Source organism: Lampetra fluviatilis, chromosome 6 (assembly GCF_964198595.1).
Source record: "Lampetra fluviatilis chromosome 6, kcLamFluv1.1, whole genome shotgun sequence".
In the NCBI taxonomy this organism is placed as follows: Eukaryota; Metazoa; Chordata; class Hyperoartia; order Petromyzontiformes; family Petromyzontidae; genus Lampetra; species Lampetra fluviatilis.
Genome location: NC_136280.1, coordinates 1,563,588 through 1,590,461, shown reverse-complemented (window position 1 = coordinate 1,590,461; position 26,874 = coordinate 1,563,588). Strand labels below are relative to the sequence as shown.

The following is a 26,874-nucleotide window of genomic DNA, read 5'->3' as shown; positions in this document are numbered from 1 at the left end:
CGCCCCGCCCCCTCCCCCCGCTCGCCATCTTGTATCGCGGTGCCCCACGATGTTGGGCTACTCGACTCGAGTTTGAGCCTCCGTGGCGTCGGAGAGAAGGGAAAGTTCGCCTCTCAACCCCCGGTGAGCGTCTCTGCGAAGCGGCGGCTCCTGCAGAGCTCCCGGTGCGTCCACTTGCCACCAGCAGCGGCTCGGACGGACCCGTCCCGGGGTTGCAAGTGGCCAGGCCTGGGGCCCTCATGGCCCTGGCCCGGGCACGTCGCCCGAGACGTCGGGCCTCCCCCGCTCCGTCTTCATCGGAGCTGCGTGGCAAAGCCGCGGCTTCAAAAGAGACTCAGCGAATGCGTCTGCGGGAGTCGTCCACGTGTTTCGTTTGGTTTTGGGCATCGTTTTATACGCGCCGATTACGCAGGCGAAGCGGAGTTTTATTTTTATTTTTTTGTTCAATTAGCGTTTGTGAAGTTGCGCCTGGCCTCCTCCCGCGCGTTTCCTCTCGACACGCAGAGCTGATCAATGTGCATGGCTCGAAACGTCGCCTATTACAGTATATAACGTGTTTTATACATTGGAAGCAGCGTTATTGACGATTGTTTTTTTGTCATTTGCGCTCGTGCACGGCTGCCAAAGTCGTGCACGGTATTTAATTTAGCGAAGAGAACGCCAGTTTCTCTTTGTGATGTTCTGTTGTTCAGTTTACGAATGTATTGTTGACGTGTTGTTTTATGTTTCTGTGCTAGAGCGGAGGTGACCATGGCGGGTTTCGGTTTCGCCGGAGTGCGAGGCCAAATCCCTGGGCCAGGCAACGCCACAGAGTTCATGAGCGAAGAGCAGCTGCAGGAGAAGGGTGAGCCACTGTTTTCCCCATTTACAGCCCCGAACCACTGGTGGAAATTCCACGTTCCTATGGCGGGGAGCGGGTGGGAGGGCGAGTCTCTAATATGTGACAATCACTGTTGACTAAGCAAACTAGTTATTAATGTATCGACCCCCATGGGGGAGGGGGATTATGTGCTGAGTAAAACCACCCCCCCCCCCCAAACAGGATTTGAATTCGCAACCTTGCGATCGGGAGCCGCTCAGTCTGCCGCTGATTTGATGTAGTTTCAGTCTGAGTTAAAGCAGCATCAGCCACCGCCACAGTAATCGTAGTAGCGGCAACAGCAGTAGAAGCTGTAAGCACGGCAGGCTGCAGCAGTAGCAGCAGAAAGTAGTAGGAGTAGCAGAAGTTTCCGCAGCAGCAGCTCTTGCAACAACAGTTTTGGATGCAACATTTTATAACTGCCCCAATGCAGCAAAAAAACGGGTTTCAAGATTAGGGTTAGCTCCAATGCTGAACTATATTTTATGATGATCCTGAACACTTTATTAAAACTGAGCTAGGTTAGGGTTCTCCTTAACTTGGACATCGGTGCAGTTGGGTTGTGTCATCCAAAAACACGTTTGTCTCGTTTGGTTAAAACATGTAAGGAGGCCTCTGCTTTAGACATGTATAATAAACCACACTCAGCCCCTTGAGCATGTTTGTTTCCCTTGAGCAGTGGGGTGCAACGAAATTGAAGTGTTTCAAACACCCTGCACGTGTCTTTTTCCCCCCCTCGCTTTGTATCAGCCCGAAAATGGCAGCAGCTGCAGACGAAGCGCTACTCGGAGAAGCGAAAGTTCGGCTTCGTTGACATGCAGAAGGAGGACATGCCTCCGGAGCACGTGCGGAAGATCATCCGTGATCACGGCGACATGACCAACCGCAAGTTCCGCCACGACAAGCGCGTGTACCTTGGGTGAGTCCCGAGTGATGACTGGCAAGGAATTGTTGGCCTGCGACGTACACTCAAGGTTGGCCTTATCATGGGACCTTATAAGTCAAAAGCGCAGTCATCCAATGAATGGAGTCCTGTATAAGCAGATGAATGCCCATTGAGAAAAACACCTATCTCTACCAAGATGTTATTAAATAACAAACTACAAAAGAGCAAAGGAAAAATATGAACTGAATATACAAGTTAATTTAAGCACGATTTGAGAAACACAAAATTCTAGCAGACACATAACAATCCACTTCTGCATGAAGGCCTCCTGATATTTTCAGTCAAGGAGGTTTGAGCACTTGATTTTGATCGCTGAGGGTTGATAAAAGGTGGGGATCCCAGACCGGTTGAAATATCACTTGGCACTGATGTTGGCCGTGGCAGGGAATTGTCAAAGGTTTGTCAATTTGTGGAGGGAATTTTTTTTATGGAGTTTGGTTAACGTGGTTAGATGTAAGGGTTGGGATTTTGGAAACCCTACAGTAGTGTGGTGGCGTGTCCTGTTGCAGCGCCCTCAAGTACATGCCTCACGCGGTGCTCAAGCTGCTGGAGAACATGCCCATGCCGTGGGAGCAGCTACGTGACGTGTCGGTGCTCTACCACATCACGGGCGCCATCTCTTTCATCAATGAAATCCCCTGGATCATCGAGCCCGTCTACATCTCACAGTGGGGGTAGGTGAACACACGCCTGCTGATGACCACTGCTCTGAGCACGGCTGAATGAGTTGGCCTCGTGTCGTTAGCAGGACTGCCAAAAATCGTTTTAATTGGGCACATGACGAGTCATTTAAATTTCGATTTAAAGCTTTCGTGACTGCAGGGATTCATCTTCTTGGTTCTTTCGGCAAAGTCACGTAGAATTGAAACAATAAAATAATAAAAATAAAACATAATTCTACGTGACTTTACCGAAAGAACCAAGAAGAGTCGTTTACATTTATATGCTCATGATGTATGCATTGATACGTGCATCAAACAGAATCGATCTCGTTATGATATTTGTAGGCAAGTTTTAACTTTAGCGTAAAGTGTTTACGTACCATGCATTACCTTTACCTGAGAAATATGAACGCCAGAAATCTGAAACATCCGCACTTCAAGTTCCTTGTCCAGAATGGCCAGCAGCGGGCCCCATAATCTCTAGCGGCAGCATATCCACACCGTTCAGACATTAAAATTTGCTCACAGCCGGTTCGGATCGTGGTCTTTTGAACTGCACGTGCGCTGACGTGTTTGCGTGCTCACCGTGCAGCACGATGTGGATCATGATGCGGCGTGAGAAGCGCGATCGACGGCACTTCAAGCGCATGCGCTTCCCGCCGTTCGACGACGAGGAGCCGCCGCTGGACTACGCCGACAACGTGATGGACGTGGAGCCGCTGGAGGCCGTGCAGATGGAGCTGGACATGGAGGAGGACTCTGCCGTGAGGGAGTGGTTCTACGACCATCAGCCACTAAGGGACAGCCGCAAGTATGTCCCGCCGTGCGAGAATGGCACATTAACAGATGGCAAAACACTCATAGCCATTATTTTGTAGGTGCATAGCTAGGCTGTGTCCCATACTATATCGCACAAGTTGTAAGTCCCGTTCGGAAAAATGGAGACTTTAAAACTAAGGGTAAGCATGTGTTAACGTCGCACTAGTAAAGACACTGATTTCACTTGCATATCGTCATGCAGGGATGTCACAAGAAGCCTCTTACACAGTGCATGAGCACGATTTTAAAGGATAAGGAGGCTTCAAACTTTTAAGGGAAGCACAAACACTGCGCTTGATTACAAGATCAGGGCTGTTTTTTTCGTTTCATAGTTTCCCTTGACTGCTCATAGTTGTAGCTGATGTGGAGAAACGTTTGTGTTGTGAATACTTACGTGGCTAAACACTTTCTGTGGTGCTGTGTGTCGTCGTCGTCCCCATCAGGTTTGTGAATGGCACCACGTACCGGCGGTGGCAGTTCACACTCCCCATCATGTCGACGCTGTACCGGCTCGCCAACCAGCTTCTCACCGATCTGGTGGACGGAAACTATTTCTACCTGTTCGACTTGAAGGCATTCTTCACCTCCAAGGCCCTGAACCTGGCCATCCCTGGAGGGCCCAAGTTTGAGCCACTTGTGCGTGACGTCAACCTGCAGTGAGTTGTGGACTCTTTATTAAACTAGTGTTATGGCACTTGCTATGACTTCAAGTTGATTTCAGAATAAAGTTGGATTTTTTTGTAAACATCCGTGTTAACGTGGAGTGAATGAGGAAAGGTCGGGATGAAGGGTTAACACATCGCAGAAAAAGATGTTTCAACAAATTAGGAGGCGTTTCCTGATAAAATGAGCATGGAGCAGTTTTTATCTCATGTTTATAGCTCTGAGCCAGTGGTGTAAATGCCACGTACCTATGATGGGAGCCAATCTGACCACTGGACAGCCACTGTTGGCCTCACACAAAGTTGTACTCTTCATCCCAAATAGAATTTGAATTCTTAACCACCTGCTTGCAGGCCACATGGTGTGGTGAAACCGTGGCGAAGGTTACGTCCGTGTTGTTTGCGCTGTAAGCTCTGACAATTTTTTTCTGATCCCCATTTTTTGTAACAGGGACGAGGATTGGAACGAGTTTAATGACATCAACAAGATCATCATCCGGCAACAGGTCCGCACCGAGTACAAGATCGCGTTCCCCTACCTCTACAACAACCTGCCGCACCACGTGCACCTCACCTGGTACGCTCGGAGATGGAGGCTGCAAACAACTATCTTGTGCCAGTGTCTCATAATTATATTCACGTTCAATTATGTATGAGGTGTGCAATGATGTACGAGTTGTAAATTATTAATCTCTCGATATATGCATGGGAGAGTAGATTTTTTTGTTAATGTATGTGGGGTTTTCTAAATCCCCGTAGTATCGAGAATGTCTTATTTTACCATAAAATATTTTTTTTATTTCGAACTTTGTATACATTATAGTCAATCAACACAAAACAAATATGCACAGAACAATCTGAGCGTCTGTGCTTTGAAAATGGTGGACAGCATATGGAAACAGTGATATATGTTATATTAAAGAGGGGTGTTTCACATTTGCCTTCTGAAGGTATTGTAGAAATCGCAAAGCTAAAACTTTAGTAATACTTGGAAGGAGGCTAGGTGTGTGTTTCTGGCTGATGGAAATATTTTTATAACAGATTGTAGCCCTGCAATGCTTTTAGATTGTGACTGCAGCTCTGTATTCCATTTCCGTGCAGGTACCACACACCTAATGTGGTGTTCATCAAGACGGAAGACCCGGACTTGCCCGCCTTCTACTTTGATCCTCTGATCAACCCGATCTCGCACAGGCATGCTACCAAGGTACCCTGACCGTTCTTTACTCTGTCTCGCGTTCAGCCAGCAGCCCTATTGGTTGACCATCACCAACGTTTACCCCCGGCGGCAGTCACACAACCGTTGTCTTGTCCCGGCCGCAGAACCTAGACCCCGTGCTGGACGACGAAGAGGACTTTGAGTTGCCGGATTATGTGGAGCCGCTGCTGAAGGAGACGCCGCTGTACTCTGACAACACGGCCAACGGCATCGCGCTGCTGTGGGCCCCGCGCCCCTTCAACCTGCGCTCGGGGCGTATGCGCCGCGCCGTGGATGTCCCTCTCGTCAAAACCTGGCACGTTCCCAACCCCCACGTATTGCGTCGTGTCGTTACTGCTCGTTATAGCGCGTCGTCCTGCGGTACTGTTTGCGTGCAGAGTAATCGTTAAGAATAGTCTACGCGGCGATTTGAAATAGATTTTTATGGCCGCATTACATATGGAATCGTGTGCGCGTGTGTGTAAAAATATTTTTTTATTTGTATGTGTTTGTAATTGGTTAACAAACACTATAGTCTAAGAATAGTTTTTTACGCATTTTTCTGGCAACAAAACTGAAACCTTTTTGCAAGGAATCATGTTTGCATTAACCACAATACTTGTGGTCAGAATGCAAACTAAAAACATGCTCTGATAATATATGCGTTGTCCTATGCATTGTTTCAAGGACAATGCATATATTATCAGAGTATGTGGATTGGGTAAATAAGTATGTGCCTAAAGGTTGTGCTGACGTGACTTCTGCTTGGCAAGATTGCATTTTGATATTCCTTTGGTGGATGGAAAACCAAAGTATGCTAATAATACAGGCGTTTTGCACGTACCTTTTTATCTCTGCGTGGGTTTTGCCGTGGCCGTTCATGATGACCAATGTCTAAGTGCTATTCGAATGCACACCATGTGACAAATATTAAATGCCTGAACGATGGCCACGTCGTATCGTGTAGAAGGCCAGTTCGCTGATACGTCGCCGTAAACCATTTCACGTCTGGTTGCCCGCAGGTACCGAGAGCACTGCCCCGCTGGGCAGCCCGTGAAGGTGAGGGTTTCCTACCAGAAGCTTCTCAAGTACTACGTGCTCAACGCACTCAAGCACAAGCCACCCAAAGCTCAGAAGAAGAGGTAAGCAAGTGCGCAATCCGCAAAGTCTAGGGAGTTATTAATTCGTTTTTTGCCGCCACATTCAGTGTAGCAGGTTGTTGTGCTTTTTTTTCTCAACACGGGACTTCATAGTGAAAAAGCAACATGCCAAGGTGCCGAGATAAGAGATTGTTTACTCGCTGTTTACGTGATCTGCTTTGAGATGTGGATTATTGACTAAGAAAACAAGTAGTCTGTAAATAAACGTGGAGAAGTGTGTCTTTAGAATTACTGATATAGATAAAGGGGAACACGTGGATCGTAGAACATGCACAAGATAGAGACATTGTTGAGATATGTGGACTTGGGCAGGATACGTCGCTCGAAGAGAGATTATGGCTTTTGGCCGAGACTAATAACAGTAGCAGCCAAAGGTTGGAACATGTCTGAAAGTATGTCCACCACGGTGATGGGAGGCGATGAAGCCTGCGTGTTGTTTGCAGGTGCTGGATCAGGGGTCGGAAACTAAAATAATAAAAGCCTTTTTTTCGAATTCGGTACAAAACTCAATATTTCAAGAGCCGCAATGCACTGGGAATACATGCATAATGTCACGAAGCAGTCCGTACAGAGCCGCAGGTTGCCAACCCCTGGGCTAGATGGATTGTTACATTGCCAGACCGTGACAAGAAGGCGACGGCTTGAAAGGGAGGCCGTCACCTAGTGATGGATTGATCTTGACCGACGTCGATTCAGGGTATCGCAGGTTTTTTATTTTTTTACTCCCCTTGCTGTTTCAGGTACCTCTTCCGCTCTTTCAAGGCGACCAAGTTTTTCCAGTCGACCAAGCTGGACTGGGTGGAGGTGGGTCTGCAGGTGTGCAGGCAGGGCTACAACATGCTCAACCTGCTCATCCACCGCAAGAACCTCAATTACCTGCATCTGGACTACAACTTCAACCTCAAGCCCGTCAAGACGCTCACCACCAAGGTGCGCACGGGTTCTCTAATCGTCCCACTTCATTATTGCATTCTTCGTTCAGAAAAAAATTACATCCCAAGTAGCTGTTTGTTTAGACGGCTGCACTCGTGTTTAAAGCTTTCACAATCTGCTCGCCGGTCAAGTTTTGGCGTTGCTGATTTTGCCTCGTGCTCCTGTTGTGTTTTACAGGAGAGAAAGAAGTCTCGTTTTGGCAATGCGTTCCATCTGTGCCGTGAGGTCCTGCGTCTCACCAAGCTGATCGTGGACAGCCACGTGCAGTACCGCCTCGGCAACGTGGACGCCTTCCAGGTTCGTTCCTCCTCGCCTAGAGACGCCGCTCCGTACCATTTTGAGTGCGCGTGCAAATAAACCATGTGCATGCCCGTGTGCAGCCTGGTTTGTCAATCTACTGCAACACCGTGTGGGCTGTGAGAGTTATTTGACATTACTTCACGCTTATGGGTGCGGATTGGTGACTGGGGGCAGTACAGAACAACAGTGGATGCTGTTGCACTGCCATCTACTCTCCACAATGCCTCCTGCACCCTATTTATGTCTACGGTTGTCACCTGTTCAAACACTATCCAGGCTCCAGCCTGCTCACCTTCCGAGGACTCGCAGAATCTGGCATGCTTCAGGTGATAAGGGCATAGGCCCACGTATTCCAAAACGTGCCAAATGGACTTTTTCCAACGTGTACTATAAAGAGACGATTGCGTTCCTGTTTAACCCAGAGCCACCACTCCCTTCTCACTCAGCTGGCGGACGGCCTGCAGTACATCTTCGCCCACGTGGGCCAGCTGACCGGCATGTACCGCTACAAGTACAAGCTGATGCGGCAGATCCGCATGTGCAAGGACCTCAAGCACCTCATCTACTACCGCTTCAACACGGTGAGCGCGGGGATGCCTTGTGTGTCCACATGGGCAGGGGATGAGCCGCCCTCTGTGAATGGTGTCAATCTACTGCTGGATGAGTGATGTCCTTCCCCCACGCACCTCTGTTTAGCACGGTTGGCTTCGTACAGAGCGAAAAGTTCTACATACAATGATGGAAATTCATTGTATGTATGGATGTGGCCTTCTGCAAGGCACCAGTGGTGCATTGGCTTTTGTTTCCTTTGGAATTATTCATCAATATGACATTAAAATATCAATAACTATATAGTCTGGACAAAACAACAACCAGTCCTGAGCTGTCACTGAATATTTTCTAGGTAGCTGTTAGACTGGAGTAGATGGCATGTGACTAGTAGCCATAGCCGGACGGACCCGGCTGAAATTAATTGTGCCTTGCACGTAATCGTACATTTTTTTCGATATATCAATGGAAACCAATATCCATTGTGACCTTTGCCTTGCATATTTGTGATAGGTAGTATCCGTAATGGTGTGTGTGTATATCCCTGCGTGTGTCCCTGTGTATGTGTGTTCAGGGTCCAGTGGGAAAGGGCCCTGGATGCGGCTTCTGGGCACCAGGGTGGCGCGTGTGGTTGTTCTTCATGCGCGGCATCACCCCGCTGCTGGAGAGGTGGCTGGGAAACCTGCTCGCCCGACAGTTCGAGGGTAAATATCCTAAAAGTGTCTGTTCGTTCTGCAAAACCAATTATCACACATTCCACCATCGGCGCACAATGTTCAACGCCATTTCGTATGGAATAGTCGTGATTACTACTTTTGTACTTGCACTAACCGGGCGTTAACTTTGCTCGCCGCTTGTTCTCTGCCGGTTGCTCGCAGGGCGGCACTCCAAGGGCGTTGCCAAGACGGTGACGAAACAGCGCGTGGAGTCGCACTTCGACCTGGAGCTGCGTGCCGCGGTCATGCACGACATCCTGGACATGATGCCTGAGGGCATCAAACAGAACAAGGCGCGCACCATCCTGCAGCACCTGGGCGAGGCCTGGCGCTGCTGGAAGGCCAACATCCCGTGGAAGGTAACACTTGCCGTGTGGTATGTGCCGCGCTGTGAGAACGGGCACCGTCCGCTTCTTGTCTTTCTCGATCGCCACGTGATCACGTTCAATCGGCCTCTTCATTCCACCTTGTCGCCGCTTGCTATAAGATGCTCCCGAGACCGATGGCCGTTTGTTGGGCGATTGCACATGAAAATGCAACGTGAGCATACCAAATTGACGATCGTCACACAGCAGTCTTTACTCTGAACCAAAACAATTTTCCTGGCTGCGGTCTATGTACCGTGAAGGGTACTGTAATGATATATTGATTCTTCTATGAAAATCGATTGTTAGACTCAGGATATATATATACATTGAATCGTGTGTGAGAATCAATTTGAAATGTATGCAAATTAACTACCAAGCAGTAGGCTGATGGAATAAACAAAACTACAAATGAGGGATAGAAAAAAAACATCATTTGAAGGAGATAATCAAAACAAGACCATAATATCTATTATTTTAATCGGGACTCCAAATTGTTACGATTCCTGCAATCACTGTAGCGGGAGGCATGGAATTATTGCATGCCAGCCCGTCTCTCGTTCCTCTAGTAGCCAAATAACTTTATCACCCTGTCTCTAATATGCGACCCATCTTTCCTGCCGCCTCCAGGTGCCTGGCCTGCCAGCGCCCATCGAGAGCATGATCCTGCGCTACGTGAAGGCCAAGGCGGACTGGTGGACCAACGCAGCGCACTACAACCGCGAGCGCATCCGTCGCGGCGCCACCGTCGACAAGACCGTCTGCAAGAAGAACCTGGGCCGTCTCACTCGCCTCTACCTCAAGGCCGAGCAGGAGCGGCAGCACAACTACCTCAAGGTGCCTAAAGAGGGATTGGCTTTGCCTACTGTGCCTATATGTGTATGTATGTACAGCCCTTTGGCAATCCTTTTTTGCAGTGTCCTTCATTGCAAGGCCCATGGGCCAATGGCGTTCCCTAGATGGCCTTTAGGGCGGCCCCTGATTTCAGTTCAGTTTCATTTATTTGGTATAGCCCTGTGAGCCATTCGGCTCTTTAATCGGGTGCAACCGCAACAAACAAAAAACATGAACAAGAAAACATCTTAAAGTGACTGCGCAAACAGAAAAATCCAGAAAAAAACTGCAAAATCTTCCAGAAAAAGCACCGTACACCAACACTGATGTGCGGCCCCCGACAATACACAAATGTGAAAACGACATAGTATGACTTTGTCAGAGGCATTAGCTACAGTAGTTGTATACAGAAACAGTTAAATATAGAATACTGGTTGTTAGAGCATGATGTTGTCGACATGAACGAAACGCTGTCCCTGGAGATCGCTAACTTGCACCGCTAACTCTGCTCGCTCTTCGTGTGCGTGGTTAGGATGGACCGTACATCACGGCGGAGGAGGCAGTGGCCATCTACACCACGACGGTGCACTGGCTGGAGAGCCGGCGCTTTTCGCCCATCCCCTTCCCTCCGCTGTCGTACAAGCACGACACCAAGCTGCTCATCCTGGCGCTGGAGCGGCTCAAGGAGGCCTACAGGTAATGGCAGCTGTCCGGCGGTGCGCACGGTGGAGACGTAAACTGCGCCCGGGGCGCTTAGGAACTTCGGAAGACTTAAAACTGGGGGGCTCCACGTTGGCAATATGTTAACCACCTCGCCTGGTAAACAGGAGAGGTTGCGGGCTCGATTTCGACACTGTCACTTGCATGTTCTCCCCGTGGTCTCATAGAATTTTCTCTGGATCCTCCGGTTTTTCCCTCCACATTTAGAAACAAGCGTATAGAGTATTTGGCTGATATAATTTCCACGTGATAAGATACTTCGTTGAACGTTCATTTGTGGCCAGGTCACTTCTGAAAAAGCTGTATAGTTCAGTGGGCCTTACCTGGTAAAAAAAATCGTTTTAGTTTAATGTTGTTATATTGAATGCGGGCATAGAGTAATTTCTGGATGTTTTTGTTCTCGTTGCATTCCTCCCCACTACCCCTGCTCAGCGTGAAGTCGCGTCTGAACCAGTCTCAGCGCGAGGAGTTGGGTCTGATCGAGCAGGCTTACGACAACCCTCACGAGGCTCTGTCTCGCATCAAGCGTCACCTGCTCACACAGCGAGCCTTCAAGGAGGTGAGAATGTGAACTGTTTACGTCGTCTCGGCCGCTCGCCCGTCCTCCCTCGTAACTTTGTACTCGCAGCTCCTGCAGGTGCCTGCGCGCTTGTCTCCTCTCTACCAGTTCTCTTTGGAGACGTCGAGCAGTTTGTGCAGCCTGCGTGTTTAATCTCTCGCGGCGCAGGTGGGCATCGAGTTCATGGACCTCTACTCCCACCTGGTACCCGTGTACGACGTGGAGCCGCTGGAGAAGATCACGGACGCCTACCTGGACCAGTACCTTTGGTACGAGGCCGACAAGCGCCGCCTCTTCCCACCCTGGATCAAGCCGTCCGACTCGGAGCCACCCCCTCTGCTCGTCTACAAGTGGTGCCAGGGTGAGTAGGGAGGGGGTCCCTGCCTCTGTACTTGGGTGATTTTTTTATAATTGTATTTGTGTAATTATTTTATAATTGTCTTCGCAACGTAATTGTAATTTTCATCATCCAAGGTGTGGTTAATTGAGTTGGCCAGGTGGTACGTGTACATGTGCACCCCTACTTTTGTCAGTCCACTGCTGGATGAGGGCTGCCCCATGCGGCTTGGGTAATTAGCATTATTTCACCATACTTCACCGCGCTGGTCAACAGTTTAGGTTGGTGAAGGAATGGGCGTGGAGGAGGGTGTGCCCAGCACCGGGTCAGATATAATTCGCCACTGAAGTTAGCCCTGGCTGGGAACATCACTTGGGCTATCGGATTCAAAGTACACGATGCTAACCGCTGCGCGACCGTTCAGCCCACGATTATACTACAATCAGGGTTAAGGACAAAGCAATCGGCCTGGTAGTTAACTTGCATAGCATTATAATTTTTTTCCTTGCGAGCGTAAAAACTTTCACTCAATGCTGTCGCCCTTCGCAGGCATCAACAACCTGCAGGATGTGTGGGACACGGCAGAAGGGGAGTGCAACGTGATGCTGGAGTCTCGCTTCGAAAAGATGTACGAGAAGATCGACCTGACGCTGCTCAACAGGCTGCTGCGCCTTATCGTGGACCACAACATCGCCGATTACATGACGGCCAAGAACAACGTCGTCATCAACTACAAGGTGCCCTCGCTTTGGTCATCATGAGTGACCCAGGTCACACTTGAAATACGAGACTCTCCTAATCTCTAGAATTCTCTCCTGGCTAATCGAAATAAACGTGAAACCTGAACCAGCCATGACGGGACAACCTTCTTCATTCACCCACTAAGATCGCTGACTGCCGGTGCTTTCGGTTGATTGTAGTGGTGTGCGCATGAATGTCTTGTGACGTGCCTTTGTGACTTGACTTCCTGCTGTTAACGCAGCTTTCTGGCTGACTTGGGACCCTCCTGCACAAATAAATTTGTCAACTCTACATTTGTCATTGGGTTTCCACTTAATAAATAGGAGAAATGCACTGGTGCCTTTGTGAATCCATGCCAGGTTCTGGAGGGGGGAGTGGAGGCAGGATCGCTATGTAATTATAATATCCCACTGCATACATAGTGCAGTGGGCTATTATAATTACTGTGCAACTGCTCCAGTCTCGGAGAAATAACACCATTTGAATTCATGAAAAAAATATTAAATACAGTTTGTTTAAATATACTGAAATTTTAGTTGGGCTATTATAAATATACAAACAAGAAACAAGACGGGGAAATAGGAGATCAGACACCTTTTCAAAAATAATATATTTTTTTAGTTGAATCCTGACTCCAAATTGTGTGCTGAAATCGCTGGCAGAGGTTAAACTGTTTCATGCCGGGTTGTGTTAACCCGTGGTTCTTTCTCTTCCGACTTTTATTCCCGCCAGGACATGAACCACACGAACTCGTACGGCATCATCCGCGGGCTCCAGTTCGCCTCCTTCGTGGTGCAGTACTACGGGCTGGTGCTGGACCTGCTGGTGCTGGGCCTGCACCGCGCCAGCGAGATGACGGGGCCGCCGCAGATGCCCAACGACTTCCTGTCCTTCCAGGACGTGGTCACCGAGTGCGCCCACCCCATCCGCCTCTTCTGCCGATACATCGAGAAGATCCACATATTCTTCCGGTCAGTGCGAGACGTGCGAGCCACACGCATCTCGCTCGCCTCTTACCCGTGCTGCGTTATAGGATTGAGCGCGAGAGGGTTCTGACATTAGCGATATATTTTTTATGTATGTGCCATTCATCCATTCCACACCTCCGATTAGCACGGTTGGCTACGTACGGTGCGAAAGAAGTTCGGCATGAATCAGAATATTTATACTGGAGGCATCCGATGGGCTATGAAGCTCTTTTTCACAGATGTCCAGTAGGGGGGTGCCTAAGAACGTTACAACAACAAACTATAAAAACACGATATCAGTACAAATGGAGTGCAACTGTGGTACGGCAAAAGTAGCAAGGAAGCACTGCAAAATCTAGTCTACAGGATGACTTTGTTTTGTGCTTTGCGAGTTTTTCTGGAGCGTGCGGTGACGATGCGTGCGCGCGTGCTTTTGCCATCGACTCGCGCAGGTTCACAGCGGAAGAGGCGCGCGACCTGATCCAGCGCTACCTCACGGAGCACCCCGACCCCAACAACGAGAACATCGTCGGCTACAACAACAAGAAGTGCTGGCCGCGCGACGCCAGGATGCGTCTCATGAAGCACGACGTCAACCTGTGAGTGTCTGGCCGTCTCGGCGCGTGCGATTTTTAGCGCGGTGCATTGGACCAGGGGACCAGGTTTTTGGTGGCAGGGCTGTTCAGAATGGGTCGAGCCCATGTCCCCCCAACCCTTGGGTTTGTCTTCTTCTTTGGTGACAAAAGCTTTGCTTCACTCATTAAAGTGGTATAAAATAAAATGTATGTACTGCAGGAATGGAAAAATGTGTAAGGCTTAATTCAAATATAAAACATAACCGTTGGCAGTGATTCACCTGCACCGATATAAAATACTTGCCACTCTTCGATTACTACTGCCTTGGAACAGATTAATCTGTAATATACAATATTAAATTCAGACCTTTTCGTTCCCAATTGTAAGAAATTCTTCATGACAATTGTCATAAGTTTATTTTTGTGATGACATTTGTCTCCAATGGTTTTTGTGCCCCAGTTCACGCCGTCGCACTTTGCTGTAATTATCTGCGCCGCTGAGTTTTACCCTCTCTCTGCACCGCGTCAGGGGCCGGGCTGTGTTCTGGGACATCAAGAACCGTCTGCCACGCTCCGTCACCACGGTGCTGTGGGAGAACAGCTTCGTGTCGGTGTACAGCAAGGACAACCCCAACCTGCTGTTCAACATGTGCGGCTTCGAGTGCCGCATCCTGCCCAAGTGCCGCACCTCCTACGAGGAGTTTACGCATCGCGACGGCGTCTGGAACCTGCAAAATGAGGTTCCCCGCCTCACCCCCCCCATGTGATCCACACGTCCCACTGGGTTATAACGTCGCATATACAACACGGCAAATTAACCGTCCTCCACCCAGTGCGGTGTTTGTGCTCTGTATGCGAGTGGCGTTTTCTACAGATGTTAATATATTTGACCATTCCACAGATCCGTCTAAACCTCGGTCCCCGGCGATATGAATAACCTCTCCTTCTGTGGCGTATCGTGTTGTTAACTATTCCTTTTTTTGGATTGTCACAAGTGGTGTGATGAGTCATTGCCTTCCGCGACGAGTCACTCGCACCCTTCGGTAAACTAACCACGTGTCTGCTGCGCGCGTTGCGTGTGTGCTGTGCACAGATCACAAAGGAGCGCACGGCACAATGCTTCCTGCGCGTCGACGACGAGTCGATGCAACGGTTCCACAACCGCGTACGCCAGATCCTCATGGCTTCGGGCTCCACCACCTTCACCAAGGTGCCTGACCGCAACCATTGAGTTTCACGTGCCGCTCTTCTGCCGAGCCCCACTTTTCTCACTTCCTCTTGTTAGCGGAACTTGCGTCAACCTGAGCGCATGTTTCAATCGGACGTTTTTCTCTCTCTCAGATCGTGAACAAGTGGAACACAGCCCTGATCGGGCTGATGACATACTTCCGCGAGGCGGTGGTCAACACGCAGGAGCTGCTCGACCTGCTCGTCAAGTGCGAGAACAAGATCCAGACGCGCATCAAGATCGGCCTCAACTCCAAGATGCCCAGTCGCTTCCCGCCTGTCGTCTTCTACACGCCCAAGGAGCTGGGAGGCCTGGGCATGCTCTCCATGGGGCACGTGCTCATCCCGCAGTCTGATTTGAGGTGCGTAACGTTGGAACGCCCTGGGTTTTGCCGTGGTTCGCGTGAGTCGTGGGACGTGGGTCGGTCTAGCACCTGGACGTGGCAGAATTGGTTGCTCTGCGTGGGGGGATGTGGGGTAGTGTTTTATGTTTCTTTTGGTTAGTGGATTGGATGATGTTAGGGAATGTTTGGTACAGCCTGAAAACGTACAAATTAGACGGTAGGGATGAACGCAGACAATACAGATGGTACAAACAAAACTAAACATGCATTCATAAATTGAACCATGAACCCCTTAATTGTGACACTTCATTAAATTGCACAGTGGCAAGGGTGAATTGTTACTTGCCTAGCACCGAATGGTTACAAGCCCTGCTTCAGCTTTGGCTCAAGCGAAGAGCTTTTGTTGGCCAGCACTCAAAAACAGGTGTGGAGCAGATCTCTTGGTCCGTGCGTGTGTGTATCGGGAGATGGAACGACCGTGGATCGTGTGACTCTGTGGAATTGTGCGGCGATCACGTAACGACGTGCTGGCGGCGTTCTTTGTCCGTGGCAGGTGGTCGAAGCAGACGGACGTGGGCATCACCCATTTCCGCTCGGGCATGAGTCACGAGGAGGACCAACTGATCCCCAACTTGTACCGCTACATCCAGCCGTGGGAAAGCGAGTTCATCGACTCGCAGCGCGTGTGGGCCGAGTACGCCCTCAAGCGACAGGAGGCCATGGCGCAGAACAGGTGCGTTGTTTGTGTCAGTGGAGCGGTAGTGGAGCGGTTAGCGCACTGCGCTACAAACCCGGCGACCCGAGATCGATTCCCGCTCACGACCACTACCTGTGACGATTATTTTAACTGGTCCTGGGCCTCTGCTAGGTCGACTCGGCCTCAAATAAGTACCTGGTGCAGTGTGTAAACATCATCACTAGGGAGACAAAGGCGACCGGGCTTTATACAGGCCACCCACCCCCTTGTGTGCCATTCAGGTCTTCATAGGTGCTCACTAACAGCACTTGCCCCTACAGTCTGTTCAGGCTATACGGGGGATCATTGTCTTTATTTTTGTCGGTGGGTAGAGTTGCGTGTATTTTGACCGCATCGTAGATTTAGCTGTGTACTTGCGAGTTTGCGCGGGTGCGTTGTAATATACCCAGAAATGTTTATGCGAGGGATGTCGTGGTGACGGTGGTGGTGTTACCATGCACAGGCGTCTGACACTGGAAGATCTGGAGGACTCGTGGGACCGCGGCATCCCGCGCATCAACACACTCTTCCAGAAGGACCGGCACACGCTCGCCTATGACAAGGGCTGGAGGGTGCGCACAGACTTCAAGCAGTACCAGGTAATGCTCGTGTGCAGCGTCTGCGGATGCCTATTGATTGCTAGTTATCCAACTCGATGATTATGTCGACGAGTGTAAGAATTAATTTTGAGTCTGAACCGGTGAACACCTTCTGTATGGGATGCAAAGTCTTGGTTCGTATGCAAAGTTATTTTGCTCTTGTTTTTTATTATTATTGTTGAGTGATCTAACCGTACGCTGTTCCACCACTCTGCTCCGCCCGGTGATGGCTAATTCAGGTGCTGAAGCAGAACCCCTTCTGGTGGACGCACCAGCGGCACGACGGCAAGCTGTGGAACCTCAACAACTACCGCACGGACATGATCCAGGCCCTGGGCGGTGTGGAGGGCATCCTGGAGCACACGCTCTTCAAGGGGACATACTTCCCCACCTGGGAGGGTCTCTTCTGGTAAACGCTCGCATTGCCTATGCGCATCCCGCCGCAGCTGCACCACATGCCTGTGCTGCTGCGCGTTTGATCTTTGTGTGTGCGCGTGTGCACCGTTGCGCTCGCCAAGTCGGTGTTAACTCGAGTCGTTTTCGCTGCCGTCCAGGGAGAAGGCGAGCGGCTTTGAGGAGTCGATGAAGTACAAGAAGCTGACCAACGCCCAGCGCTCCGGTCTCAACCAGATCCCCAACCGACGCTTCACTCTCTGGTGGTCACCCACCATCAACCGAGCCAACGTACGTCCATCGGCAGCCGGTGCACGTTTTCGCGTGGGGTTCGATCGTCGCCGTTTGGTGGGATTTGGTTGTGGCGGTAACTTGATCGCACTGCTGGTGTGTGCCCTACATCCCCTCCCGCCCCCCCCCCCCCCCTCCCAGGTGTACGTGGGCTTCCAGGTGCAGCTTGACCTGACCGGCATCTTCATGCACGGCAAGATTCCCACGCTCAAGATCTCGCTCATTCAGATTTTCCGCGCCCATTTGTGGCAGAAGATCCACGAGAGCGTGGTGATGGACCTCTGTCAGGTAACGTGACGACGCGCGTGTTGCAGATGCGTCGTGTTTGCAACGTTTGTCCGCGTGTCTTGTGACCCTTTTTGAGAACTGTCGTGGCTTTTGTGCTTGGATTTTCACGTGAGCGGCGCCTACACAAATTATACATTCGCATACATGAAATCTGACCAGTTGAAACCCCAATGAGTAACCCTTTTGCTAAATATAGCTCCACATTACGTGTTGTAGCACATGCCCCCCAGGCCACATTCCACGTTTACGCAGTATTGTGTTAAAGAGTTCGATATCCGCTATTAGTTATTTTCTTTCCAACAACACGGCACCGTCGGCCTCGCAGCTAGTTCATCGCCGTGCCATGCGTGCGTGCTCCGGTGGAAACAGGTTTTCGACCAGGAGCTGGACGCGCTGGAGATAGAGACGGTGCAGAAGGAGACAATCCACCCGCGCAAGTCCTACAAGATGAACTCGTCGTGCGCCGACATCCTGCTGTTCGCCGCCTACAAGTGGAACGTGTCCCGGCCCTCGCTGCTCGCCGACTCCAAGTGAGGACTGCCGCGCTTCTCAACGAATACGAGAAACACTCTCATCATAGCCGTCAAATTATAGAACAGACATTACCCGTTCTGGCATAAATACGGCAGGTGTTAAGATGCACAAACACCAGTTAGTAGACACCTATTACAAGTCGTGAAGTCTGTATCAACCACATATACTTTTGGTAAAACATGCAAACAAATATGCTTTGATAATGTGTGCACTGTCCTTGAGACTGATTGGCCTACACCAGATATGGCTTTTTTTGGCAGCCTTGAGTCTGGCACTGGTGAGACAAAGCCATCGATACCATTGCCGCTGGGCCTTGCTGAATAATGGGTAAAAATGTTACAATCTATGCGTGAGACTCATTTGAAGAGTTATCAGAAGCCACTGAGACGATGCTGTTGTGACTTCGTCCGTGCCCACCTTGAATAAAAACCCTCTCTTTGTGTGTACCTCGCAGGGACGTGATGGACAGCTCGACCACGCAGAAGTACTGGCTGGACATCCAGTTGCGCTGGGGCGACTACGACTCTCACGACATTGAGCGCTACGCACGCGCCAAGTTCCTGGACTACACCACGGACAACATGAGTATCTACCCGTCCCCCACCGGCCTGCTCATTGCCATCGACCTGGCCTACAACCTGCACAGGTGTGTGGCCGACGCAGCTCGCGCTGGATGCTCCAAACGTTGTCCCCAGTTGAAAAAACTTGCACCCGTCTCCCAACTTCCCACCGATATGCGAGCAGCTCGTGTGCCGGTGTGTGTGTGTCAAGTTGTTCTGCTCTTTGGGAATTGCCCAAGAGAAAACTAGCCGAATTGATCAGGAGGTTACCAAAACCTGGCAATAAAGAAACCGGCCAAGGGACGATATAATTACACGGCCCTCTGCGACGTAATGTACGCGCGACTTCACCTTGCGACGTCACGTGCCGTGCACGCACCTCTCGTCCCTGACTGCATCGTGAGTGCCGACATCTCGCGTGTAACACGCACGTTGGGGGGCAGCGTTACGGGCGTGACTTGTTCCTGCTCGTGTTTTTACGTTTACGTTGTGTGCTGTCGTTACAAAGATCCGCTGCTGCCTGTTCCCCCTCCCCCCCACTCAATTCCGCAGTGGCTACGGCAACTGGTTCCCGGGCAGCAAGCCGCTCATCCAGCAGGCGATGGCCAAGATCATGAAGGCGAACCCGGCCCTGTACGTTCTGCGCGAGCGCATCCGCAAGGGCCTGCAGCTGTACTCGTCCGAGCCCACTGAGCCGTACCTCTCCTCGCAGAACTACGGGGAGCTCTTCTCCAACCAGATCATCTGGTTCGTGGATGATACCAACGTCTACAGAGTCACCATCCACAAGGTAATCGATCGCTCGTAACAAATTCTTTTGTAAAAGGGGGGGAAAGTCTTGTGCCTAGGTGTAGATGCCGTGCGGGATAGATGGGTGACAGTAGTGAAACCAGATATCACTTTCAAGAAAAACCTGGATGAGAGGCCTAGAGTTCATATGCGCATCTCCATTTAGCATGGTTGGCTACATACGGTGCGAAAAAAGTTCAACATACTGATGTTCATTTTATCTTTTGAGTTGCTAGCTTCGATGCTCCATCGCAATCAGTTAATGCTGGCAGGGCAGCGTTATGATCCCTTCGCACTGAGTGACGCTGCTCCACTTTGTATTCTGCGTGTATTGCTGTTGTATTGACGGCTCACACTTGAACCCCCACAGACGTTTGAGGGTAATTTGACCACGAAGCCCATCAACGGAGCCATCTTCATCTTCAACCCGAGAACCGGACAGCTCTTCCTCAAGATCATCCACACGTCCGTGTGGGCCGGACAGAAGCGTCTCGGTCAGGTGAGTGAATCGCATCTAAACATCTCGCAATGTCCATCATGTCCACACTACCTTTTTTTATAGCTGTGGCCAAAAATTCCAGCGTTCAGTTTGCTACCATGCTCATCCAAACCTTTGTAAACACCCGACCTCACCGTGGGAAAGTGCTTCCCGCCACCCCACCCACCCCCCCTCCCCCTAATCTGTGGACCATAGGTCACGTTGAAAGTGATCTCGGAGGTAACTCCCTGATATCCACTTCTGTAGGCTGTCCTCTACCATGAAGGGTTGCTCTGCTCCTCCTGGAGAGATCCGAAAAAATTTGTGGCAGAATTTTTTTCTCAAATAAAACCTAACCATCATTCCCGGTCACTCGTCACTCCCCATGCAGCTGGCCAAGTGGAAGACGGCCGAGGAGGTGGCTGCGTTGATTCGTTCACTGCCCGTGGAGGAGCAGCCGAAGCAGATCATCGTGACGCGCAAGGGCATGCTGGACCCGCTCGAGGTGCATCTCCTCGACTTCCCCAACATCGTCATCAAGGGCTCCGAGCTGCAGCTGCCCTTCCAGGCCTGCCTCAAGGTAGGGCCTCCTGCGCTGGAGTTGCGCTTCGCCATCACGAGCGGTACATTGGCACCCCTGATCGGCATGGATGGCTTCCGTACGATGCCAAAGACGTTCAACGTACATGCGTACGTTAGCGTTGCTGTTGCAACGCTCACATAATGAGATAAGTTTGATCTCATTAAGTTTAGCACATAATAAAAAAGCCTATCCCGCTTGCGACCAGAATAAAAATGCATTGAAATAAATGTGTGTAGGATGCAACAGATAAGACGTATTGATGATATACACGTGTACAATTAGATCCAGTTGCAGGCAGCTATAATGAAGTGAGTATTTAATTTCTTAAGTGAAAACGTAATTTCATCTTTGAAAACTTGCTCCGTGTGTGCAAATGAAAAGAGAGCAACGGTGTTTTTAGTCTCGTTCTCCCGCTTTTGAATTTAAGCGCAGTGGTTTAGAACGTGGGGAGACCTCGAGGGCCTGTCCTTGTGTTTACCATGAGGTGGCGCCTTCTGTGGCAGTGAGCAAATGTTTGTTCGCCTTAAGTGGCGATATCGCCAAGCTGTCTGAAAAGCACTATATTTACTCTAACACGGGCATGAAACATTTAAGATATTACTGCAGCAGGTACCTTTAAGAGCCTAATGAATGTGTGTGTGTGCGTATAGCACATAGAACAATCAGTGCATGAATTATTAATGTGTGTGTCAGTGGCAGCATCGGTAAAACGCCACTGTAAGCGTGCCACGCCATTCTGAACTGCACTGTGAAACTCCTTGCTCTGCAGGTGGAGAAGTTTGGTGACCTCATCCTGAAGGCCACCGAGCCTCAGATGGTTCTGTTCAACCTCTACGACGACTGGCTGAAGACCATCTCGTCGTACACGGTGCGTGTCCTTCGTTACAGCGGCCACGTTCGCACGTCAGCGAATTGACGGAAACGCACAAATACGGAAATTTGCCGTTTTGTTGATGGTGGAGACACGGAAAGGTTTTTTTGGCGAGGAAAGTCTACATTGGTCAAGATGCCTGTCTTGTCCTTTAGGTGGCTGGCTGCCTTTCAGAGCACTCCGCTGGCACCATTGAGATCCTGGGTTCGAATCCCGGCAGCTGTATGTGATTTAAACCAGGTCTTCAAGTGGAGGGAGTTGATGGTCTTGGACCAAATTGCAACTCTGAGAATTAAAAATACGTGACTTGTCATCCAACAAACATTACTCTGTGCAGCAGATTAAGCCAGAGAGTGCTGCCCCCTACTCTGTGAACCAGAGGTCACTTTAAGGTATCTCAGAGTTGGCTCAGTGGTATCCGCTTCATCGGGCTGTTCTCTATCACGTATTGTTGGACTCTTGAGAGGTCCGTATGGATACCATGTCTCTTGACATGGCACTGATAGTAGAGTCCAGATCGAATTGGGGACATTTTTTATTTCATAAGATGTGATTCTGGCCCCAGGAGCACGCGGGTATCTGACCGTGCCATCGACGTTCTGTGGTTGCCGGCTAACTAAGGGTGCGTGTGGTCCCCTTGTCGTGCGCAGGCGTTCTCCCGTCTCATCCTGATCCTGCGCGCGCTGCACGTCAACAACGACCGCACCAAGGTGATCCTGAAGCCGGACAAGACTACGGTCACTGAGCCGCACCACATCTGGCCTACGCTCACAGACGAGGAGTGGATCAAGGTGGAGGTGGCCCTCAAGGACCTCATCCTCGCCGACTACGGAAAGAAAAACAAGTGAGTCGGACGTGGGAGTGGTGGGAGGGTTGGAATGAGAAACTTAACTATTTTACTTTTTTTTATTTTACCAGATGAGGCCCATTGAACTATGTAGCTCCTCTTTTAGAAGCGACCTGGCTATCACAAATGATTGTTCAATGAAGTGGCTTAATATGTGGACATTTATAGCAGCCAAATACTCTAAACGCACGTTTCTAAATGTGGATGGGATAAACCGGAGGACCCGGATAACAATCCACGGTTCTGCTGGTGTTTCGATTGTCTTGGCTTGGCCACATGTTCTCAGCTCTTTTATTTGGTGGGTTAAATTGCAAGATGACCACACATTTGGTTCTTTTGAGCCGGTGGTCTGGATAAAAAAATGTGTGTGTTGTTAAATCTCTCTTGTGGTGTGCTGTTGAAATGGGTGGTTTTAGCATGATCCGGTGTGGATAGTAATTTTATTCTTCACTCCCAGTGCCAAACGTACCAATCGTCTTCTCATCCCTGCGACTTTTACCTACTTCTGCAAAAGTCACCCATCACGGTGTTATAATGCATTTCATCCACATTTACTAGATGGGTAACATTCCTCGTACGTTTGGCCCAATCCAAGCACTCTTGTCGCTAGTTAAAACATTTGAGCTGCAACAGCGAGCCTAATCTCCCCACCTCCTCTAAACACAGCATTTGAGACTTATGTCTATGGAATTTCTGTACCCCCCCCCCACACCACGTTGCGGTTTGTGCTCTGCACTGGGCTCCTGAAATCTAAAATCATAAAAAAAAATTGAGTCGCTGATCACACTCGCATTTTTACCCTCTCCGCCCTCTCCGTTGTCGCCACTGCGCAGCGTGAACGTGGCGTCGCTCACACAGTCGGAAATCCGTGACATCATCTTGGGCATGGAGATCTCGGCGCCGTCTCAGCAGCGGCAGCAGATCGCCGAGATCGAGAAGCAGACGAAGGAGCAGTCGCAGCTCACGGCCACGCAGACGCGCACCGTCAACAAGCACGGCGACGAGATCATCACGTCCACCACAAGCAACTACGAGACGCAGACCTTCGCCTCCAAGACTGAGTGGCGTGTCCGGTCAGTAGCTTCACGACGGAGCACGACGACCCAGACACGTCGGCTTCGTTTACTCGGATGCAAGTGCTGCCCTGCACCCCCCATCTTGCCTTAATCGGCGTAACCGACCCGTGTTCGTTCTCCTGTCCTCGTTTGTTTCGGCAGCGCCATCTCCGCCACGAACTTGCACCTCCGCACGAACCACATCTACGTGTCGTCGGATGACATCAAGGAGACCGGCTTCACCTACATCCTGCCCAAGAACGTCCTCAAGAAGTTCATCTGCATCTCGGACCTGCGCGCCCAGGTGCAGCGAGTGGCACAGTCCCTTTGTCTATCCATAACTTAAATTTACGAGTGTCTTTATATTGGCGTAGCTGGTAACGACTAGGCCTGTAACAATTCATCCATTCAGGTAAATTCTTCATCTTAGAAGAATATATTTACCGTGTATGCATTTTATGAGCTAATGATGCATCTTTAGGGAAATAAAAGCATCGAGGAGGAACAAACAGACGATGCGAGACAAACAAAATTTTTTTATTGAATTCAACTGACAGCCCACATTTTGACAGTTCATCGCATTGCTCGCGTGATAAACCCGTTACAAGCTCGTTGCTTAGGTCGTCTAAAACTGGTCTTGAATCACGAGCAGGAATCTGTCGTCGCCCGTGGCGAGAGACTGACGTAGTCGTGTGTCCGTATGTACGTGTGTGCAGATCGCTGGATACCTGTACGGGACGAGCCCTCCCGACAATCCGCAGGTCAAGGAGATCCGCTGCATCGTCATGGTGCCGCAGTGGGGCACTCATCAGACCGTGCACCTGCCCAACCAGCTCCCACAGCACGAGTACCTCAAGGTGGGCACGTGGCGCCACGTGGTGGCACGTAGTGGCACGCAGTGTGACATACGGTTGCGCGGCGGTACCCAGCAATAGTTTGGGGCTCTGCAGTGGCGAGATGTTAACTGCCTCGCCTGGTATACAGGAGGACGTAGGGTTCGATCCTGACCCTGACGGCTGCTATATCTTTGGCGTTTGCGTGTCTGTTTCCCGTGGTCGCGTGGATTTTTCTCCAGGTCCTTCGTTTTTTTCCTCCACATTTAGAAATGTGCGTTTAGAGTATTTGGCTGCTAAAGATTTCCACATGATAGGTCACTTTATTGAGCTATCATTGGTGGCCAGGTCACTTCTGCAAAAGAGATATATAGCTCAGTGGGGGGGACTTATGAAATAAAAAATTGTTTTAGTTTGTGTGAACAACAGCCGTTAGTTAGAATTCGGTGAAGTTTGCTGTATTGACCGTTCCCTCCTCCCCCCCTTGCGTTTTCTCCTCCATCCTGGTACACCACCCCGCAGGAGATGGAGCCTCTGGGCTGGATCCACACTCAGCCCAACGAGTCGCCACAGCTCTCACCGCAGGACATCACCACGCACGCTAAGATCATGGCCGACAATCCGTCGTGGGACGGCGAGAAGACCATCGTCATCACGTGCAGGTGCCGCCCCTTGTCTCATCTTGAATACCATCAACAATGTTGTGCCTATTGCAAAGGTTATTTCTTCTTGTGGATATCTAACAGGGCTTTGTCCCCAGACTGGTCAACTTGAGTTTGAAGTGTAGTTCGTGAGAAAAAAAATTGCCCTTTTCAGCACTGGTGGCATTGTTTATGTATTGAAATGTACCAAAGTAATGTGGTGTTGACGATGCTACATTGCTGCGACACGTGTGCATGTAACAGTTCTCTGTTCAATCGATTGCTGGATAAAGCCCCTTCCTCACGACATACGGGTCGTAGAGGCGATTTTACCATGCTTCACCCTGCCGGTCAGTGCAGTTGGTGAAGGTGGAGGCACTTTCTCCTGCTGCTGACAATGTGCATCTTGTTAAATGTAGATTGAAAACTCAATTTCTTTAGATTGGAAAGTAGTTATTTTTTCGTCTTTTAGTTTGTTGGCCTTCTCCTGCATCTCCAATTAGCATGGTCAGCTACGTACGGTGCAAAAGAAGTTAAACATACGTACAAAGCAAAATAAGCGTGGGTTTTTTGTTCTACCGACGCTGATCCTTCTGCTCACTCCGGTTTGCGACGTTGTGCGATGGCAGCTTCACGCCGGGCTCCTGCAGCCTCACTGCGTACAAGCTGACGCCCAGTGGCTACGAGTGGGGCCGCTCCAACACGGACAAGGGGAACAACCCAAAGGGATACCTCCCCTCGCACTACGAGCGCGTGCAGATGCTGCTGTCCGACCGCTTTCTCGCATTCTTCATGGTACCGTCGCAGGGCTCCTGGAACTACAACTTTATGGGTGAGTGGTGTCGCGTTGATGCCGGCGGCGTGCCATCGTTGCCCAGAGGGGGGTGGGAGGGGAGCCCAACCGCATGAATAACACGACGCTCGGCTGTCTGCGCCGTGAGTTGGCTCGCCGTGTCAGAGGAGCCAGGCCTCTCGCAACTTGACTGCCCTTGCCCTTGGTGCCAGTGTTCTCATTGCATGATTCGATTGCCCTTATTTGAGTTCACGGTTTTATTTACCAGTTGATTATTGGTTTTTGCTATGTTAATTCATGTCGAATCCATACCGGCTGCTTGCTTTGCATGACCCAGTCACAACACGTGTGAAATGAAACCGATGGATTCTTACACACACGCACACGTCGGTTTAATCTTGAGTTGCTACATCATGGGTCGTGGGGTGGGGGTTGGAGTCTTGCTTTCTTCTATTTAATATCTCGTTTGGTTTTGACGGCGACTGCGTTTCCGTTCCAGGCGTGCGTCACGATGCGAACATGAAGTACGACCTGCAGCTGGCGAACCCTCGCGAGTTCTACCACGAAGTGCACCGTCCCTCCCACTTCCTCAACTTCGCCTCCATCCAGGACGGAGAGACATTCAACGCCGACCGCGAGGACGCCTACGCCTAGTTGGGGGTTGTTGGTGGGCCCCATCTTACCCCAGTTCGCCCAGCCACCTGAAGAGGCGACCGCTCCATGAATTGCTCGGCCAGGTTTTGGCGGTCCGTTTTACCGCATGGGTTGGCCCCGATGGCTGACGGGACGCCACGCGTGATCGTTAAAAATCAGGATGTACATAACCATCAAGTCCACACAGCAATGTGGTGTGGTGCTTTGCTTAGATTAGAACGTTTTGTTATTTCGTTCCATTGTTATTGTTCTCTTATCAGCCGTGGCTTTTCCAAGATCGTAGAGCGGAAGTGAATTAAACTCTGCTTTGGCTCGAGTGTAGTAGTGGTTTCATTTTTACCTAAGGTTGGCGTATCGACGTACGTTTTAAGATGTGAGTACTTGCCGGTGGCTTATTAAAGCGCAACGTGTATTTTCTTCACACAATGACAAATAAAATTATGATAATGAACGTT

At 50.2% G+C, this 26,874-nt stretch overlaps 1 protein-coding gene across 1 annotated transcript; it reads left to right on the top strand.

Annotated features, from left to right (window-relative positions):
* On the top strand, positions 1 to 26,874 carry PRPF8 (pre-mRNA processing factor 8). The gene is made up of 43 exons (XM_078857436.1): positions 1 to 123; positions 738 to 844; positions 1,610 to 1,778; positions 2,315 to 2,479; positions 3,060 to 3,278; positions 3,730 to 3,942; positions 4,400 to 4,525; positions 5,050 to 5,155; positions 5,272 to 5,462; positions 6,169 to 6,288; positions 7,047 to 7,236; positions 7,417 to 7,536; positions 7,986 to 8,120; positions 8,663 to 8,792; positions 8,967 to 9,163; positions 9,800 to 10,006; positions 10,536 to 10,699; positions 11,156 to 11,282; positions 11,451 to 11,643; positions 12,169 to 12,356; positions 13,093 to 13,331; positions 13,781 to 13,927; positions 14,433 to 14,643; positions 14,997 to 15,113; positions 15,245 to 15,492; positions 16,028 to 16,207; positions 16,674 to 16,809; positions 17,049 to 17,218; positions 17,364 to 17,493; positions 17,635 to 17,781; positions 18,151 to 18,311; positions 18,770 to 18,961; positions 19,428 to 19,665; positions 20,035 to 20,163; positions 20,534 to 20,722; positions 21,495 to 21,593; positions 22,247 to 22,440; positions 23,277 to 23,516; positions 23,661 to 23,802; positions 24,215 to 24,355; positions 24,854 to 24,993; positions 25,602 to 25,804; positions 26,265 to 26,874. The coding sequence occupies exons 2-43, from the start codon at positions 751 to 753 to the stop codon at positions 26,417 to 26,419; spliced, it is 7,002 nt and encodes a 2,333-aa protein (XP_078713562.1). The 5' UTR covers positions 1 to 123; positions 738 to 750; the 3' UTR covers positions 26,420 to 26,874.